The sequence below is a fragment of the Vicugna pacos genome, chromosome 9 (assembly GCF_048564905.1).
Source record: "Vicugna pacos chromosome 9, VicPac4, whole genome shotgun sequence".
Classification (NCBI taxonomy): Eukaryota; Metazoa; Chordata; class Mammalia; order Artiodactyla; family Camelidae; genus Vicugna; species Vicugna pacos.
In genome coordinates, this window is record NC_132995.1 from 31,886,093 (window position 1) to 31,905,356 (window position 19,264).

The window sequence follows — 19,264 nt, forward strand, 5'->3', positions numbered from 1 at the left end:
TCTGTATATTACTTTTGTATCCTACAACTTTACTGAATTCATTGATTAGTTCTAATGTTTTTTAGTGGTGTCTTCAGGACTTTTCTATATATAGCATAATGTCATCTGCAAACAGTGACAGTTTTACTTCTTTTTTCTTTCCAGTTTGGATTCCTTTTCTTTTTCTTGTTGGACTGCTGTGGCAAAGACTTCTGGTACTAAGTTAAATAAAAGTGGTGAGAGTGAGCATCTTTGTCTTGTTCTTGACCTTAGAGGAAATGCTTTCAGCTTTTCACCACTGAATATGATGTTATCTGTGGGCTTGTCATATATAGCCTTTATTATGTTGGTTTGTTCCCTCTATACCCATTTTGTTCGGAGTTTTTAATCACAAATGTATGTTGAATTTTGTTAAACGTTCCTTCTGTATCTATTGAGATTACCATATGATTTTTATTCTTCAATTTGTTGATGTGTTTCACACTGATGATGTGCAGATATTGAGCCACCCTTGAACACAAGGCGTAAATCCCACTTGATCATGGACATAGTGTATGTTCCTTTTAACGTACTGTTGAATTCGATTTACTAATATTTTGTTGAAGAAGTTGCATCTATGTTCATTAGCGATGTTGGCCTGCAATTTTCTTTTTTTGTGGTATCTTTGTCTGGCTTCAGTATCAGGGTAATGTTGACCTTTTGTAATGAGTCTGACCCAGGCTCCTTTCAAATTACTGTTGCTGCCCTGGGTCTCAGAGTATGTGAGATTTGTGTGTGTCCCCTTACGAGTGGAATCTCTATTTTCTTTAGGCCTCTGGCTCTCATAAAAGTTAGCCCCTTGGCCTTCTAAGCCAAATGTTCTGGAGGCTCGTCTTCCCTGTACAGGACCCCTGGATTCGGGATTCTGATGTAGGGCTTGCACCCTCACTCCTGAGGAGAATCTCTGCAATCATAATGTTTGTGGGTTCCTTACCCAAGGGTATGTATGGATCTGGACTATACCACATCCCTGCCCCTCCTACCCATCTCACTGTAGTTCTTTCTTTATATCTTTAATTACACAAAATATTTTCTGCTAGTCAGCTATCACTCTCATTGATAGTTCCTCTGTATAGTTGTAATTTAGGTGTGCCCGTGAGAGTAGGTGAAATCTGGGTCTTCCTACTCTGCCATCTAGGCCACTCCCCATAAAAGTTGATTTTTTGAAGACCCTCTAGTAACTTGGAAAATACATATGCCACACTATTAATGCTCAGAATTCTAATTCAGGATGAGCACTGAATATGTACAAACTGAAAATACAGATTTCCATGTCCCATCTAAAAAGATTATGCCTCGGTTAGACTAGGGTGTGGCAGGGCAATGGATTTTGGAAGAACTCTCCAAGTAATTCTTCTATTCTTCCCTATATAAAATTCTGAATTAAATGAAAAAAAGAAGAATGTCAAGTGTCATTTATATTTCAACTTTAATTTGGTAAAACATCTGATTGCATGTGGATAGGGACAAGGAAGGAAGAGGGCCCTGTATCTAGATGAATTGGAAATAAGCTCCCTCCTCTAAAACACCAACCAAAATTAGAACCATATTTGAGGATGCTAGGACTGCAAGCAGTATATAAATAATGTGTGTAATTTAATTTAATATAATGGTATTTTAAGATATGAATTGAGTGGTGTTTTCTAGCTGTTAGTTTTGCCAAATATCAATGTGGAAATTAGCCTTCTGCAGCTGCAGAGGCAACTGAATTCCCAGCTTGCTTGCATGTGTCTCAATCCCTTTTTAGAGCTATAACGTGGCCCAAGCATCACTGATCCACAGCTCTCAAAATCACCTAAGCTAGAGACAGTCCAACAGCTTTGGACCACCTGCTGAGGGAGGCCGGCAGCATGGCAGGAAGACCCCTGCTCTGGAGACACAAGAGATTCAAGGTCTGGTTTTGACTTGCTGCTAACCCACTAACTGATCTTGGGTGAAGTCCTTCACCTCTGCAGATTACTCTAAAATGAGAGGTCGGGGTCCGAACTTAAACACCTTAAGGGGGTGGGTAATATCAGTGAGTGAAATGGGCCAGGAATGAGACCAAGGGGAAAAGTGGGGACTGTGGAAAGTTGAGAGCTCATGCTTTGTAAGGGGATAGTCACGTTTCAGCTCCTGCAGGTGGTTCTACAGGGTCACTGAGAATAGTTATGAAGGTCTTGCACTGCACAAGGACACTGCTTCAGAGAAGGTGTCCTTCACATCACAGATGTAGATATTTTCTGTAGCAGGCTTTCAGGAAAGGATACCTACTAATTCCCACAAAGGTGCTATACGGCCTTTCAGAAGCTCTGGTTACCGTGTGGGAATGCAGCTCCAATGTTGCCAGATCTGTTTTGTTTTGTTTTGGTTTGTTTTTTCCTGGAGAAGCTGGAAATACGTCTTTTAATGTGAAATTTCCCTTATTTAAAATTAGGTGGAACTAATTCCAAAACATACTTGACATTGTGTGAGCTAAACAAAACTCTTCTGGGGGCCAGATTCAGGCTATGAGTTGGAGATCTCTGGCCCAGATGAACTGTAAGTTACTGACATTTCAGAGACCCTCCTATTCTATGCACCTCATGTAATTCTGAAGGAATCAGAAAGAAATACTAAATACCTGGGTAAATTATATAGATGCAATAGGGATTATACAGATATAAAAAGTAAAAGTGCATCCTTTGAATGACTGTATATACAACACTCTCCCCACCCCATCTGGTTAACTTTAATTCATCCTTTCTTATTACAAATGTTATTTCTCCAGAGAGAACTTCCTAAGACTTTCACCTAAATTAGGTTCCCCTGTTCCACTTTCTTAGAACAACTTACTCTTTCTGAGTGAAGTTATCAACTTCATATCACAGGATAGTCACTTGTGTGAATGTTTGCTTACTGTCTGTTTACTCACCATTTGGTGCAGAGTATGCCTTTGTTCACCATTGTATCCTCAGTGGGGATATTCTTTGTATACATTGGGTACCCACTGTAGATTTACTGAATGATGGATTAGTCTCTACCCCATCAGGAAAACATCTTTTCTTCTTGGTGTCCTTGACCTGACTTTGCTGCCTGGTGTTTGACTTCTGGGTTTCTGACCTTGGAGGACGTCTGTTTTCCATCACTTAGAGGGAGAGTCTTTGGCATGTCCCCTCCCCCACATATCTCCTGAGCCAGAGAAGAGACCCAGTTCAAGGCAGTGATGTTCAGGATGTCCATGCTTAGACTGCGGCTGAAATCCCCCAGGATAGGGCTTGGAGGACTCGTATTTTAGGTAACAAACACAGACACCTTCTCTGGTAGAAAGTCTGCTTCATCTTGGATGCTGGGGTTGTGAGGGGAGTTTTCAGCCTAGAATTAAATTCTGTTCCCTGTACAGATTTTACATTATGATTTTATTTCATATAAGTAACAAGGTCATTATGGTGACAACTAATGGGCCAGTCCTCCTGCAAATTTACTGAAGAAATCTGGTATCCTTCCAAGGCGAATTGCATTTTGATGTTGAAAATAATTCTCCGAGGATCATCCTCAATCCCTACAACATCAGCTAAAGCAGCTGATTTCATAAGTAGCTAAAGATGAAACTAATGATTGTGGCAGAAATCTCAGAAGGAGAAAGGAAAAACCAAAATCACGCAAAGATAACTTCTCAAGGAGCAAAAGAGAAAAAGAAAGGCAGAAGCAGAGAAAGGAAGGTTAAGGAAGAAAGAGGACCGAGGAGTGCTCCGGCCATGGACATCATCAGGGGGATGTCTGTCCAAAACTGCAGCTCCAGCTCTTTCAGTCTCCGTCCCACGCTCATGTTCAAGTCCAGCTGCAAGTACTCCTCGGTCTGACTGTAGACTGGCCACAGAGGCAGGCCTTCCCCATTAGGGTCCCTGGAAATGAGAGCAGGAATGGGTGAGATTTTAGTCCTCAAACGCTTCAAACACTCAAACTACAGGGGAAGCCACAAGGTTCACTTACCCAGTCCGAGCAAAGTTAGCCCAGTATCTCATCATCTTCCTGCTCAGCCATTGCTCCTCCTCTGTGGCTCCTTCTGAAGGAGATAATCACAAAATCCCACACTCCCCATGATTTGGTAGAAGCCAAAGGGTCCTCACATTTTATGAATCACTTTCACACTTTTCCTCCCATGGCATCCTTAACAGCCTAGCTACTCACGTATTCAACTTGTATTTGCAGATACTGAGGCTCAGAGCAACACTGACTTGCCCAAGGAATCATGGTTCCAAACGGCAGAGGCTGAACACACACCTTTCCTGTCCACCCAATGCTCTTCCAGCCCTTTTCATGGGACTGTAAGTTCCTTGGGGACAGAGACATCTCTCTCAATCTTTCTCTCTTGCTCGCTCAACCAATTAATTGTTGCATTTCTCTCACTCAATCAATTATTGCGTTTCTTTATTTGAAAAGGAAATACTTGCTCAAAGTATAAAATTTAAAATGCAGAAGTATCAGATGAAAGTCAGTTTCTCCCCATCTCTTCCCTCTAGTCACCAAGTTATCAGCCTCAAAGGCAACCATGGTTACCACGTTCTTGAGCGCACTTCCGAAGGAGTTTAGACATGCACAAGGGTTTAAGCAGACACCTTTTCACACACTTGATAGTATAATGGACATGTATTCTACATCTTTCTCTTTCACAAGAATTATACCCAGGACTTAGTTTCACATTGCCGCCCACGAAACTCCAATTTATTGCTATTTGTTGTTCTACATATGTATAATATATAAATATATATGTATACGTAATTAGATGTAAATATATAATTCATGTATCCAGTACTCTATTGATGGATCTTTACCTTTATTTTCTGTCTTCTTGTAAAAGCAGTGTTTTAGCCTGTGCATATATTTTTGCACATGTGGAAACACAATTGCACAAAAAAAATCCTAGAAGTCGAATTGCTGGACTAACGCCTACATGCATTTTAAATTTTGATAGCGTTTCCATTGATATATGAGGTTGTCTATTTCCCCCCACCTGCTCAAGTACATTATGTAAAATGTTCTTTCCAACCTTGGCCTATGAAAAATGATTTCTGCGGTCAAGGTTAGTTTTTAATCTTCTTTGCTATGAGTGAGGTTGAGTGAATTTTTATGTTTAAAAGCCACTTGTGTTTCCTTCCCCGTAGACTGTCTATTTATATCCGTCACCCCACTTTTGACTGGGTTGTGCTTTTCTCATTGATTTTAGGAGCGCTTTAGATATTAAGGAATTTAACCCCTTGATACATACATATGCTGTTCATTTTGTCCATTTATGAGAGTCCATGTGCCCACATGGTACAGGCTCAGTGATAGTTACTGAATAATAATAACAGTAATATTTATTAAGCAGTCATTGTGATTGATGAGAATTGTTTCATTAATCCTTATGACAACCTAGGAGGTAGTTCTGTTATTATTGGCATTAAAAGACATGAAAAAAATAAATGAAACAATGAATAAACCACACTGCACAAACACCACAATACAGGAGAGGTTCTGTCCTTATCATCAAGAGGCCAGCATGCACTGGTTAAGAGCCTGCATTGTGCAATTTTTTAAACTAAATATGTTAGTCATATCTCCTGTGTGTAGTTCCTCTTTTTTTAAATTTTGATAACCTCATTTGATTGGCTTATTATTTTAGGCACTGTGCAGGTCATAAATTCAGGAATAAATGAGCTAACCTCACTAGAAACAGTTCATAAGCATTTACATCAGATCACCTGGACTGAGACCACTTTCAGCTGCAATTATGAAAAATACGTTTCTTGCCTTTGAAAGCCCTGAGTGGTATCCTCATGGGAGCTCTGGGAAGGGCAGGGACGGTGAGACCGGTGGTCAGAGAGAAGGCAGTAAGTGGTTTTATTTTTTCGAAAAGATCAGATTGCATGAGTGCCCGCAAGTGCCCACCCTTGTAGGATTTAGTCCAGAGAAACACTCATCAAGCAAATGTTGGCCCCTCTTTTTCATCTTGGTTTCTAAAAATACAAGTGGGGACACTCTCCAGGGAAAGGTTGTGTCTGTAAACCATAAAGTCCAACCTGCCAGTCCTCCCAGGCTCTTGCATAGTGTTGGTGTGGGTGAGGCTTTGTGCTAACAGTAGGCAGTCTCATCTTCTCCCCAGCTCATCCCAAGCTTGTGTTCCTGCAAGAGCAGGAGCCCCTGAGGCCAGTTCCTTACCAAACATGACAATGTCGCCCTTCAGGAAGGCACCTCCAAAGACAAAGCGGATTTCATCAGTGTGATCAGCTTTGACAAAAGCCGGTTTCTTGTCCTTTAAGCACTGGGGCCGGTGCTGAAACTCGTAGAAGTAGACAGGTGCACCGGCATCTGCAGAAAGTTAGGAAGGGTCTGTGGCAGGCATGCATGCAGGGGGTAGTGGGGGCTGGTCCTGCATCCCCACCCATTTGTCCTGGATTCACAGACTCATGGGTGGGACAGCCCAGAGATAAGAGGTGACCTGAACCCAGCTAACTTCCCTCTTCCTCATTTGAGGCTAGGGTTTCATGCTACAGTGGCCCTCATGCTCCTAAAGATGGAAGTCACTACCTTTCAGGGCAGCCTCAGAGGACAACAGTTCTACTTCTCAAAAACAAAAACAAAAAACCCTTTATGCTGATCCAAGTTACCTCCATATGACTTCTTTTCATTGACCCTGGTTCTACTAACTGGAGAAAACAGTAGTTATTTCCTGCTCCCAAGATGCTCTGTGCATCCTACGTTTCCTCACCACTATTCTAGTGAAGGTCTTTGCTCTGTAATTTCCCCTCTTTCTCTGCATCATCAATTTCTCTCTACTGGATTATTGCCCTCAGTAGCAAATATTTCCTCCCATTCTGTGTATGGGTTGTCTTTTCACTTTCTTATTTTGTCCTTTAGTGCATGATAATTTTTAATTTTGATGAAGTCCAATTTTTTTTTTTTGGTTATGATTCTGCTGTTATATTTAAGAGCATTGCCAAATCTGAGGTCATGGAAATTTATCATATTTTCTTCTAAGAGGTTTACAGTTTTAGCTCTTACATTTAGGTCTTCGATCCATTTTGAGTTAATTTTTGTATCTGGTGTGAGGGTAGGGTTCAATTACATTCTTCTGCATGTGTTATCCAGTTGTCCCATCACAATTTGATAAAAAGACTATCTTTTCCCCCATTGAATGGTCTTGGCAGCCTTGTGCAAATCAACTGACCATAGATATATAGGTTTATTTCTGGACATTGTTCTATTTGTCCATTCTTATGCCAGTAACACATCACCTTGATTACCATTGCCTTATAGTGGGTGAGTTTTAAAGTCAAGAACTATGAGTCTTCCAACTTTGTTCTTTTTCAAGATTATTTTGGCTATTTTGGGGTCCCCTGAAATTCCACATGAATTTTAGCTTGTCTGTTTCTGAAAAAAAGGAAGTTGGCATTTTGATAGGAATTGCATTAAATTTGGGGAATATTGCCATTTACCATTTATTCTTTCATTTCTTTCAGGAATAATTTATAGTTTTCAGTGTACATATCTTGTACCTCCTTGGTTATATTAATTTCTAAGTATTTCATTCTTTTTGATGTTATTCTAAATGAAGTTGTTTTCTTAATTTCATTTTTTGATTGTCCATTGCTAGTGTGTAGAAACATAATTCATTTTTGTATACTGATCTTGTATCCTGAAACTTTGTTGAATTTATTTATTCTCATAGCTTTCTGTGGGTTCTTTAAACTTTTCTACACATAAGATCATGTCATCTGTGACTAGAGAGAGTTTTGCTTCTTTCTTTCGAATTTGGTTTCCTTTTAATTTGATCTAATTGGCCTCTACTAGAACTTGAATAGAAATGGTAGGAAGAAATATCTTTATCTTGTTCTTGATCTGAGTGGGAAAGATTTCAGTCTTCACCGTTAAGATATCAGCTGTGGGTTCTTCACATAAGTCCTTGATCAGTTTGAGCAAGTTCATATGTATTCCTAGTTTATTGAGTGTTTTCACTGTGAATGTGTGTTGAATTTTGTCAAATGCTTTTTCTGCATCTATTAATTGTGTTTTCCCAAATTCTATTACTATGGTAGATTATATTGATTGATTTTCATGCTGAGCCTTGCTTATATTCCTAGGATAAATCCCAATTGGCCATAGAATATAATCCTTTTAATATGCTGCTAGATTCAGTGGGGAGGGTTTTGCTGAGGATTTTTTGCATTTATATGCATATGGGATGTTGATCTGTAGTTTTCTGTTCTTGTGATGTCTTTGTCTGGCTCTACTAGCAGGGTAATACTAGTCTCACAGAATGAGTTAGGAAGTATTCCCTCCTCTTTCACTCTTTTGAAGGGGTTGAGAAGGACTGATTTTAATCCTTCTTTAAATGTTTTTTAGAATTCACCAGTGAAGACAATTGGCTCTGAGATTTCCCCTGTTGGTAGGTTTTTCTTATTGATTCAATATCTTCATTTGTCACAGGTATATTTCTTCTTTGAGCTATTGAAATCAGGTGACTTGTAAGTCCTCCACTTTGTTATTCTTTTTCAAGATTGTTTTGGCTATCCCTACATTTCCATATAAATTTTAATTAATTAATTAATTAATTAATTAATTAATTTTTCCATATCAATTTTTGGAATCAGCTTGTTCATTTCTCCAAAACCACTGCTGAGATTTTCATTGAAATTGGGGTTGTATCAAGCATAGAGATCAGGTTGCTAATTTTCTCTTGAATCCATTTTAATCAGACTTTCACCTCCACTGTTTCATCAAAACAGTTCCTTTCAAGATTACCAGTGACCTCCATGTTGCCAAATTTATGAGCCGATTCTTACCTGTCACCTCAACAGGTCTTATAAGTATCCTCCCACAGCACCCTGTCACTACTGTCCCCTATCCTGCTTTATTTTACTGTCCAGCACTTATCACCCATCTAACAAATATGTACTCTGTATTACTTGCTTATTTGTTCTCAGTCTTTCTGATTAGAATGTGAGGTTCTGGTTGCAGGGCCTTTGTTTTGTTCACTGCTATGTCTCTGGGGCCTAGAATAGTGCCAAGCACATAGCAGGCCCTTGATAAAAATATCTGTGAAAAGGAAATAAAAGGAGGATAGAAGAAAGGGAAGAAGGGGAAAGAAGGATAGAGAGAGAGAAAAAAGAAGGAAGGAGAAGAAAGGAAGGAAAGAAGGAAAAGAAGGAAGGAAAAGAGAGGTAGGGAGGGAGGAAAAGGAGAAAAGAGACAGAGAAAGCAGGAAGGAGGGAGGGAAGGAAGGAAGGAAGGAAGGAAGGAAGGGCAGTTGTGTGTCCTCACAAGTAATCTCTATCTGACTGCCCCACAACTCCTTATAGCTAAGACATTTGGGAAGACACTTGCAAAGAGAGAGGAATGTGGGGGCCAGGCCCCAGAATATTATAGGGAGGTGGGGCTTTTCTACATGGCCCTGAGGAAGCAGACAGAATAGAAACAACAAAGACTGATCAACATTCCTGAACTCTGAAAGGCAGAGGAACGGCAGGGGCCAGCATGCAGGGCTATATCCCAGCCAGCCTTGGGAACTCCCTCTCAGCGAGGGAGCGGAAGGGCAGAACGCGAGGCCAGTCAGCAGGCAACGGGGATTCTCGCAGCCACCCACCTTGCAGGAGAGGGGTGTGAGGAGACTCACCTCTGTGACACTTTGCTGTGACCAGCCCAGGAATCACAAAGAACACATCTCCAAGCAAATCCAGGAAGCTATTTCGTATATCAACCAGGGAGTGCTTGTTGTAGAAGTATTCATTACCCACGAGGTATAAATACTGGATAGGGATGTGCTGTAAAACATCATGGTAGCAAGAGATCCAGGTCAACAGCAATGGCCAACACAACAACAACAACAACAGCCAAATAGTTGCCTTTGCAGGCGTCATTCTGAGTGCTTCATATGCACTGTCTCATTTAATCCACACAGCAACCCTACGATGAAAGTATCACAATTTGCTCCACTTGACAGATGAGGGAACTGAGGTTTAAAGAAGTTAAGTGCTTTGTCCAAAGTAATGGAACCATGGTTCCTTCATAAGTCTATTTGCATCCAAATCCCATTCTCTTAATCACTTGTTCTTGGGGGTCTGGTGCTCTGAGAAACACTGGGACGAGTTATTGCACCTCAAACCCCTAACACTGAGACAGAGGGACAGCCCTTCAGAGGTTTTTTTGGGATTTGGAGACCGCATGTACCATGCCAGGTTGCACTGCTCAGACTCGGCCATTAGGTCCTCCCTAGTGCAGGGACTGAATGAATAAATGATGGGGCAGTGGTCCTTGGTATTGCTGGAACCTAGTACAGTGCCTGGTTGGTATGTAGTGAATACGGGTCCCTAGTCCCAGGTGGTTTTCAGAATTAGAACTTTTCAGTTCCAAGACAGATAATTTAGTACAGATGCTGCATTATTATGTGACATGCTCAGGGGGTGGGGGGATGGGCAGCACCCCAGACCCCACATTAATATGTCCACAGAGAAACATACTAATAGTGTGAAAAAGTGAATGAACATGTAGGAACAATAAAGACCAATGGCTATGTATCAATCTAGGTCAATCTTGGTTGCCATTTGCTACAAAAAGCATTTGAGTTTTCAGAGCTGTTTAGATTCTGTGATTGCGGATAAGGGGTTGCAGAACTCGGCTTAGTAAAGATCTATTGAATGAATGAACGATGAACATCTATACACCCAGCCCTACCCCTGAGTGTGACCCAGGGAGGTTTGTGAAATGAATGGATCTTGGAGAGCCAGGCTCACTCACCAAGATGGAGTGTATCAAATGCAGGGCGAGGGACTTGTTGGAGCCCTCGAGGATCTCAGGAAACTCCTTCTGTAGAAAGAAGTGGGGCGTCCTCCATGAGCACATCATGTCATCAAAAGGGAAACTGGTCTCCCCGAGGACCCAGGCACCCACCTTCCAGAGCGCAGGCTGGCAAGAGCAGAGACCCTTTCAGCCCCCAGGGGTCCACGAGTGAGGAGCTGCCTCAGTGGGTTAGCTGAGTAACAAAGTTTCTCCTTCTCCCATTTGATAAAAGGAAGCCATTCCCTGTCGTATCTGCAGTCAGGTGGGACCTGAGTGGCTGCCCTGTGGAAAGGCCATGTTATGGGAGGACTGCACGCCCCATCAAATTCCTATGTTGAAACCCCAGGACTTCAGAATGTGACTGTATATGGAGAGAGGATCTTTAAAGAGATGATTAAGCTAAACTGAGGACACTAGGGTGGGCCGGATCCAGTCCAACTGGTGTTCTTCCAAGAAGAGGAAACTTGGACGTGCAAAGAGACTCCAGGGGGGTGCACGTGGAGGAAAGAGCATGGGAGGACACAGCAAGAAGGCAGCCATCTGCAAGCCAAGGAAGGGGCCTCAGGGGAAACCAAACCTGCTGACACCTTGATCTTGGACTTCTAGCCTCCAGAACATTGAGAAAATAAATTTCTGTGGTTGAAGCCACCCAGTCTGTGGTATTTTGTTATGGTGGCCCAAGGGAACTACTACAGGCCACAATTTGGCTTCAACAGCAAGTTAAAAGAGAAGCCAGAAAATCTTGAAACTCGTGGTTTGTTGCTCTCTTTCCAAAGACTTTGTCAGTAGGGTCTCTGAGAAGCCAGCAGCTGGCAGGCAGCCAGTGAAGCTGCAAAGCGGATGCTTAAAAACCCAAGTGCTGCTTGGTACATAGTAAGAGCGATGGCAATTATTTTTTAAATGACCCTTCCCTGGCCAATATTACAGCTTAAAGACATGAGGGGGTAGAAATACTCTTCATTTGTCCAATGAATTTCTCTGATATATTTTCTGCTGAAAATCTTGGGGATAATGAATCACTAGGGTAGATAGTTAAACATATCTGCCTTCTGGAATCTGAGGGAACCCCCAGGGTCATTCAAATAATCCACAAGTACATTTCAACTACTGTGAAGCCCCTCTGTATGTTCAGGAGCTAGAATTTGTTTTTGGAGATGTCCTACAGTGTCAAACAGCCAGCAATGGATGTAACTGCAAGTCACTCAGAATAACAGCACCCAGGCAGGCTCTTGGGTTAGGCAGACCTGGCCACCAAATCCTGTTCTGCCACTTGAATAATTCTACGATCTAACATTTACTGAGCACTTACTATATGCCAGGCTATTTGACGTGTACCTGTGAGACAGGTAGTAACATCAGCCCTATTTCAAAGATGAGGGAAAACAGGTTCAGAGAGGTTAGGCAGCTCCCTGAAGGCCACACAGCAGGTGAACAGTGAACCCGGCACTTAAAAGGCAGAGCCTAAATATGTAAAATTTATACACCAGTGTCTCCTCACCAGCTGGGAGACTTAGGAAAGTCACATTAGCCTCTCTGAGCCTCAGTTTCTTTGGCTGCAAAACGGGGATATAATAATGCCAGTTTGCAAGCTGTTGTACAGATAGAGTGCACTTGGCAGATGGAAAGCACTCGATCACAGTGGTTTTGGTAGTACGGCTGTCATCAGTAGCACCTGCCTTCTTTTTTCTAGCACAGATCAAAAGAGCACTAAAAGACCTAACTGAAGCCATAGTCAGTGACTCAGTTAACCTCCTTCAAAACATGAGGAAAAGAATTCCCACCTCCCCCCGTTCCCGGAAACACTGCTCTGTATGCCAAATTAATAATTGGCAGAACATGCCTTTAACAGCCTAGTGAACTTGGGGTTTGGATTCTAGAGCACCACCAGCTGCTTTGTAACCAGACAGACCTTTGTATTTCATAACCTGACTTGCCTCAGCTTGAAAAGTGGAGGCTGGTCTGCAGAGATGGGCTTTGATATATCCTGAACTTGAACACTCCGCTCTTCTGAGGACAGATGACACGCTTATTTTGAATGGGGAGGGTCTTCTCAGACCACAGGTTCAAGAAATGATGGCTTCTACTCAGTATTTAGGCCTCCCAGCTCAAATGATCCACCCTCAGAGAAGCCTTTCCTGACCACCTTTGGCCCCCACGCAGGAAGCCTCCACTTCCCAGTCTGTGTCCTGCGCAGCACTTATACCCTCTGAAACCATCCTTTCAACCTTGCGTTTCATCTGTTTCTCCCCTCAGGAATGTAAGCTTGCAGAAAGCAGGAACCATGTGACTTGCTCACTGTTGGATGCTCTTTTTTTAATGAGTGCAGAGCACGTAGTAAACACTCAGTTCATACTTGTTGAGTGAAAGAAATGATTCAATAACTTTGCAACTTTCACTGCTTTCATGAGCAGTCTTGGAAATCAAATGCCAGAACCAAGGCTGGACATCAAAGTGCAAAGGACTGAAGTTTTCTAAACTTGTGTGGATTTCATCTTTGAGGCAGTACCAGTGCTTTTTGAAAACAATCATTTGTAATGTTTTGAATAAAGCTCAAATGGGTCCAATCCTCTCCTATTTTTTCATAGAGTTGTGTCTTTAAACCTACCTGAGGAGCAGGGTAGACACCTGCTAGGGCTGCCCTCAAGCGCAGCTCTCCTCCATGAGATAGAGTAAAGGTGAGCACTGAGTACTGGGAGAGGGGCTCCAGCCTCAGAACGCTCGGTGTCAGGAATGGTCAGGCCTGGCTGTGAAGCAAGCAGCTGCCTCCCTGCGGAGGGAGCGGGCGGAGGCCCAGCCGAACTCTTACCATGGGCAGCAGGAAGCCACATTCGTGGTTATTGACTCCGATGATAGAAGGAACCGGCTTAAAGGATTTTTGAGTCAACAGGTCTACAGGCTCACGAGGGAAGAAAAAGCCATCAACTACTCGAGTGAAAGACTTGGCTCTCTGAAACAAGGAAGAGAAAAATCAGCAGCTGTTTCCCCTCACAAAATCTAGCCATCCCCAAACCCTAGCCAAGCTGAGCCAACTCACTATAGCAAAAGGCACTAAGAAAAAAATTTAGCCACTCTTGGCCCATCCCAGCTCATCCGTGCTGCCTGGCCAGCTCTGCCATTCACTAGGACAAAGGGGCTCAACTTTTTGGGGCCTTAATTTCCACATCTGCTACTTGGGGATGATCATAGTAACTATCTGAGAAATATACTCCCCCAAGATGATGGTTCTCAGAGCCTGGCACCTGGACCAGCAGTGTCAGCATGGTCTGGGGACTTGTTAGAAATGCAAATCCTCAAGCCCCACCCCAGGCCTACTGAATACAAAACTCTGGGGTGGAGTGGTAGGGTTCAGCCCAACAAAAAGCCCTTCAGGTGAGTCTGATGCGTGTGTGGAACCACTGGCCAAATGCAATGGGCAGAGGGGTGAGGGGAGGGGATGGCCAGGGTAGTGTGGGTTGCTGTGAGCATCTTCCCGAGATGTCTTCCTCAACACTGTGTCTTGGATTTAGGTGGATATTTCTTGGGTCTTAGGAAGCAACATCTGGCTCTATCCATAATTTTTTTAGGTCTCTGTTTTAGGAGTGGAGGTAGAAGAGAGCACACAAAAGAGCTTTCACACTACACTGAGTCAAGGACTTATCCATTTCCTGGAGTCCAGCACAACTCACAGTAGATTCTCAATCCATGCCAAATAACTATTTAACAAATGTTGGAATCTGACAGGTAAGGACCTCATTTTCTCCAGGGCAAATTGGACATAAAATATCATCCCATCCAATGAATCATCTGATGATTGGAATTTGTCAGCCGTCATCTAGACCCTGCTTGCATACCTACAGAGGTGGGTATCTCATAGCCTTCTAAAGGAGTTGGTTCTTTTTCAGACAACCGAGTTTTTAGAAAGTTCTTGGTTATCCCAAGCCAAAATGGCTTCCCAACTCCCAGCTCTTGATCTTGACTTTAGCTTCTGGTGGCCTGTGGAGCAAATGTGGTCCCTTTTCCCAGTGAGATGCCTTCAAAGATGTAGGATCTTTGTTGTTTTTTGGATCTTCTCCAGGCTAAGCAGCACCCTGGCCTGTCAGTTTCCTTAAATTACTGATAAGGGTTCTACATTGCTTTTTCACAGCTGTTACTATGAATCCCCAAACCCCAACTTCCCAAGACCCAAATCAAAATAAATACGAGAGTGGCAGTCTACGTCTACCACTCCATTCAAAAGGCAACCTTGTCCCCAGACTCTCCCCTCCCTCTTCACCTGGTTGATGCTCAGCAACTCCTTGGAGGATTTTGCCCTCAGGCACTGCAGCAGGGCCACGGAGTCTGATGCATTGCAGCCACAGATATTTGCAACCATCTGCAACTATTTCCAGAGAAGGAACAGGTCAGCACATAGGATTGAAGGCCTTCAGGAAAATGAAAGTTGGAAAGTGTCCTCAATCCAGCCACAGGCTGGTGCCTTATACATGAAGGCCAGCCTGCTGCTCCTCCCGAACCCCATGTGCCCAGAGTGGAATGTGTGCATTGAGGACAGGCTGGCACTGCATCATCCTTACTCTCTTGCCTGACCCTCCTTGTCATCTTCAGCAAATCACCAGAGCTGAATCAGTCCCAGCTTGTCAGCTCTGCTCAAGCCCCACCCTGACCCCTAGCCTGGAACATATGAACATGCACTGAACATCCTTTCTCTGTCTCTAGACCAATTCCACTCATTCATTAAGGTCCAAGTCCCATCTCCTCCAGGATGTTCTTTTTAGACTTTTGCAGCTCCCATGAGCCTCTTTCTTATCTAATCTCCTGTAACTCCAAGGATCCTCACCTCCTTTACCTAGCTCTTTGCTAAACACCTTCTTGACCTGTCATTGGACTTTCCACGTGTGTAGTACTTGTCCTCTGAGAGTAGTAGTCCTGACTCTTCTGAGAGTTGTGGATGCTCTGAGAATTCAGTGGAAGCTACAGACCCTCTCCCTGGAAAATGCACAAATATGGAGTCTCCATACATTTGCAGGAGTTCTAGGACCACCTTCCAAACTCCCCATGGATTCCAGGTTAAAAGTCCTCTTCATAAAAAGATTACAGTCTTCTCAATTTAGTATATGCCTTCTCCACTTATAAACCAACCCACGAGTCTTAACATAGAGCTGGGAAAACAATGGGCACTCAATATGTGTACGGTGAATGAATCAGTATATGCACACACTAAAAGTAGCTTAATATATCACATTACCAAAATCAATATTCCCTGTGTATGGAGGGTATTTTTTATCATGTTATAACTCTAAGTTTCTGCCTTTGGTTATATATTGTTATTTTCTACAAGGTGTCAAAGAAAATGCACCACTAAAGCAAACAATACCCAGAAGATGGCTCCACAGTCCAGTGCTTAACTAATATTCATTGAATGAATCAGCTCACTCGTTTTAACTCATTCATTCAGCAAATATTTATGGTTGCCAGACACTATGGTGGGACGTGAAAGACAGAGGGACTTTGGTCTCCCAGCCCTCATATCTGGTAGAGCACTAAGACGAAATAATACATGACAAATATCTAGGGCATTCACCTCCCCCTCACAACCTCATGCCAGACAGCATTAATCAGTCACAGCATTATTTCACACTGAGCTGGAAACAACCTCAGAATCTTTCTTAACACAGTATTCTAGGTAGCATAGAGTAAGCACAGGAGATGGGCCATATATAATGCAGAGGACTGAGTTATATATGACTGGCAAAGAACTATCACACGTATGCTTATACACACACACTCATGCACACCAGCAGTAGTGCACTGTGTATGTGGACCCATTTCCTATGGAATCAGGCCTTCCATGAAGCAACAAAGTTCACCTTAGGCCAGCATCAGATTCTTTGGTCATAGTCAGTAAGGACAGCCAAGCACCTGGTCTATGGACACCTGACCACATTCTCTCCTGACCAAGGAGAGGAAGCTGGAGAAGTGTTGACAATATACCTACATCCTCATTCCTTTCATCATTAGGGGCCTTCAGGTAAGGCATGATGGCCACCCCACTCTCCATGATGGCTTTGTGGAATAACCCTTTGGCCATGGGGGACAGAATCTGGAGAGAGAACACAGAGACCCAGAAGTTATCTGGTGGGCTCCCCACCCATCACACACAACACCCAGCTCTTCTTTAAAGAAAATTTCCTGGGAGGTCCCCTTAAGAGTTCTAACCTTAGAGAAAAAAAAGTCCTGGTTTGGGAGTTCCAAGGACTAGTTGTGAAGGTTTGGGCAAGTTTTCCAAGCTCTCCAAGCCCAGGTTCCTCATGAAGTTGGAAATCAAGCATTCTGGAGGTGAGAATGCTAACTCCTTCACTTCTTGTCCTTGAAATGAGACTGAGCCCCTAACTCAGGATGTATTTGTGAGGCTCCAGGGAGACAATGTGTTTACAAGTGTTTGTTCAACATGAAAGTACCAATTAGATGTGAGTGACTCATTATCCTCATTTTTGTCACCTCCCCAACCGAGGTTCCTTCAAGTCCCAAAGAGAAAAACTCACAAGGCTGGAAACACTTATGGCTCCTGCCGACTCGCCAAAGATGGTCACGCAGTGTGGGTCCCCACCAAAGAACTCGATGTTCTCCTGGACCCAGGTGAGGGCAGCCACCTGGTCCATGAAGGCCCAGTTCCCCAAAGCGTGCTTGTCCCCTGTGCTGTGGGCAAGAGTCAGGGTGAGAATAATCAGTTGGCCACCGTCTGCTTCACGCAGCCCCAGGGAGTTGATGGTGGAGGCTAGGGGCTGGTATCAGGGCATCACCACTCCAGCTGGAGAGGAGCTGAGAGTGAGAGGCCCAGGGCAGCCGGAAAACCAGGCTCAATTCTCACCCTCTGCTGGGATTTGGGTTTCTTTGAGAATCTGATGAAAGCTCCATACCCCAGAAAAATACATAGAAAATCTTGTATGTGCAATTTCAGGGTGTTCGTAGGCTCCTCTACATCCATGGATTTCAGAAGAGTCCTGCGCTTAAGAGTTGGTCTGCACCAGGAAGCAAGACCTCCCTGGACACAGAGGTGCTGATGAATGACTAAATGAATCATGATGGTAATAGTGGCTGCAGCTGCACAACACTGTCCCGAGGGCTTTGTGCCTGATGCTCTTACTGCCCTCCCCTCCTGGTGCTGGTCTTTCTCCTTTATCCCCCTGGGTCCTCCCTCCACCCTGCTCCACCCTGCTCCCAGAAGGCTGACCTTCACAAACTGCAGCACCCAGGGTTCCTGTTGTGTGCGATCAGTGGGAGACATCAGCCGGGGGGTTTGGGGTGGGATACTGAGAGACTAGGAAGTTTATTCCACCACCCTGGGGCCCCTCTCTGCGGGGAAGTGGTTTGGGTAGGGGCTGCATTTCTCTGAAGCCACAGCACATGCCACCCCCACCCCATCAATGATATCTGCGATCATGTTCTAAGGATACTGACGGAGTCACCATCTTCTTCTCACAGACTGGAAACTAAGGCACAGAGAGGTTAAATCCCTTGCCCAGAAGCCAGAAAGTTGCAGATTTGAGATTCAAACCCACGAGGCTGGCCCCAGAGTCCATTCCCCTAACCATGTCCCTGTGCTGCTGCCCCTGCAGAACAGCCCATTTCCCAGCACGAGTGGACAATTAATGGGGAAACAAGGGAAAAACCACAGAATCAAAGAAACGCCTAGACCACTCATGCTGTACCATGTATGGGTGTAACCCTAGGATCACTGACTCCCGCTCCATCCTCCAGTCCCCTACACTGCTCTTCGCTTTGGTTCCCATTCTCTGTCCGTGACCCCTGGGCTGGCCCTAACTCCGCCTTCTCTCTCCCACGAACCCCACATCCGGTCAGGAGCTACGCCCTGCCAATTTTATCTCCATTCCATCATGGCTCCCACATTGGTCCTCATTCCTCCATTTCCATTTATCTCCATTCATAATCTGGTCACTTATGATCTGGGTGACCTTGAGCAAGTCACTTAACTTGCTTTGCCTCAATGTTCCCATGTCTAATAACGGTATCTGCTTCACATGGTTGTTGTGAAGATTGACAGTGCAGGCATCCAATAAGTGCCACGTACATGTCAGCAGTCCCTCTAGCTATTGGGCCCCCACCCTGCTTCACCTCCACGACCCGCATCTAGGCTGTGCAGTAGCCGCCCAATTGGACTCCCTATCTGAAGCACCCAGGCACCCCTAGCCCAGCCTGCACTCTGCTCTAGAGTGACCTTGCTATACTGCTCTGTAGGACACTCCTGGGTCTCTTTCTTTATTGCCACACATGGCCTGGATCAAAGTTTTTCCCAATCAAGCCTGTCTGTGCCTTCCCACATCCATCTCCTGCTATAACCTCATCTACCTGTCTACTAGAACCCAGATACTATAAACAACTTTTGGGAACCTTTCTGTCGAAGGAATCTTTTGCAGAATCCCAATATACAGACCTGCTAAAAGTGTAATCGCTCTGGTCAGGGGACCCTCCTCAG

General features: G+C 43.9%; 1 protein-coding gene across 15 annotated transcripts in view; it reads right to left on the reverse strand.

Moving 5' to 3' along the window:
- Positions 1-3,374: 3,374 nt before the first annotated feature.
- Positions 3,375-19,264, reverse strand: part of CES5A (carboxylesterase 5A) — a 224,508-nt gene continuing 208,618 nt past the window's right edge. For 13 of the 15 annotated variants that reach the window (XM_072967389.1, XM_072967392.1, XM_072967388.1 and 10 more), the window contains 9 exons: positions 17,313-17,466; positions 16,766-16,870; positions 15,047-15,151; positions 13,601-13,741; positions 10,753-10,821; positions 9,632-9,779; positions 6,178-6,327; positions 3,970-4,042; positions 3,375-3,881 (listed from right to left, as the gene is read on the reverse strand). In XM_072967389.1, coding sequence (XP_072823490.1) covers positions 3,653-3,881; positions 3,970-4,042; positions 6,178-6,327; positions 9,632-9,779; positions 10,753-10,821; positions 13,601-13,741; positions 15,047-15,151; positions 16,766-16,870; positions 17,313-17,466 — 1,174 coding nt within the window. In that variant the 3' untranslated portion in view covers positions 3,375-3,652. The other 2 variants (XR_012075642.1, XR_012075643.1) reach the window with 2 other exon arrangements.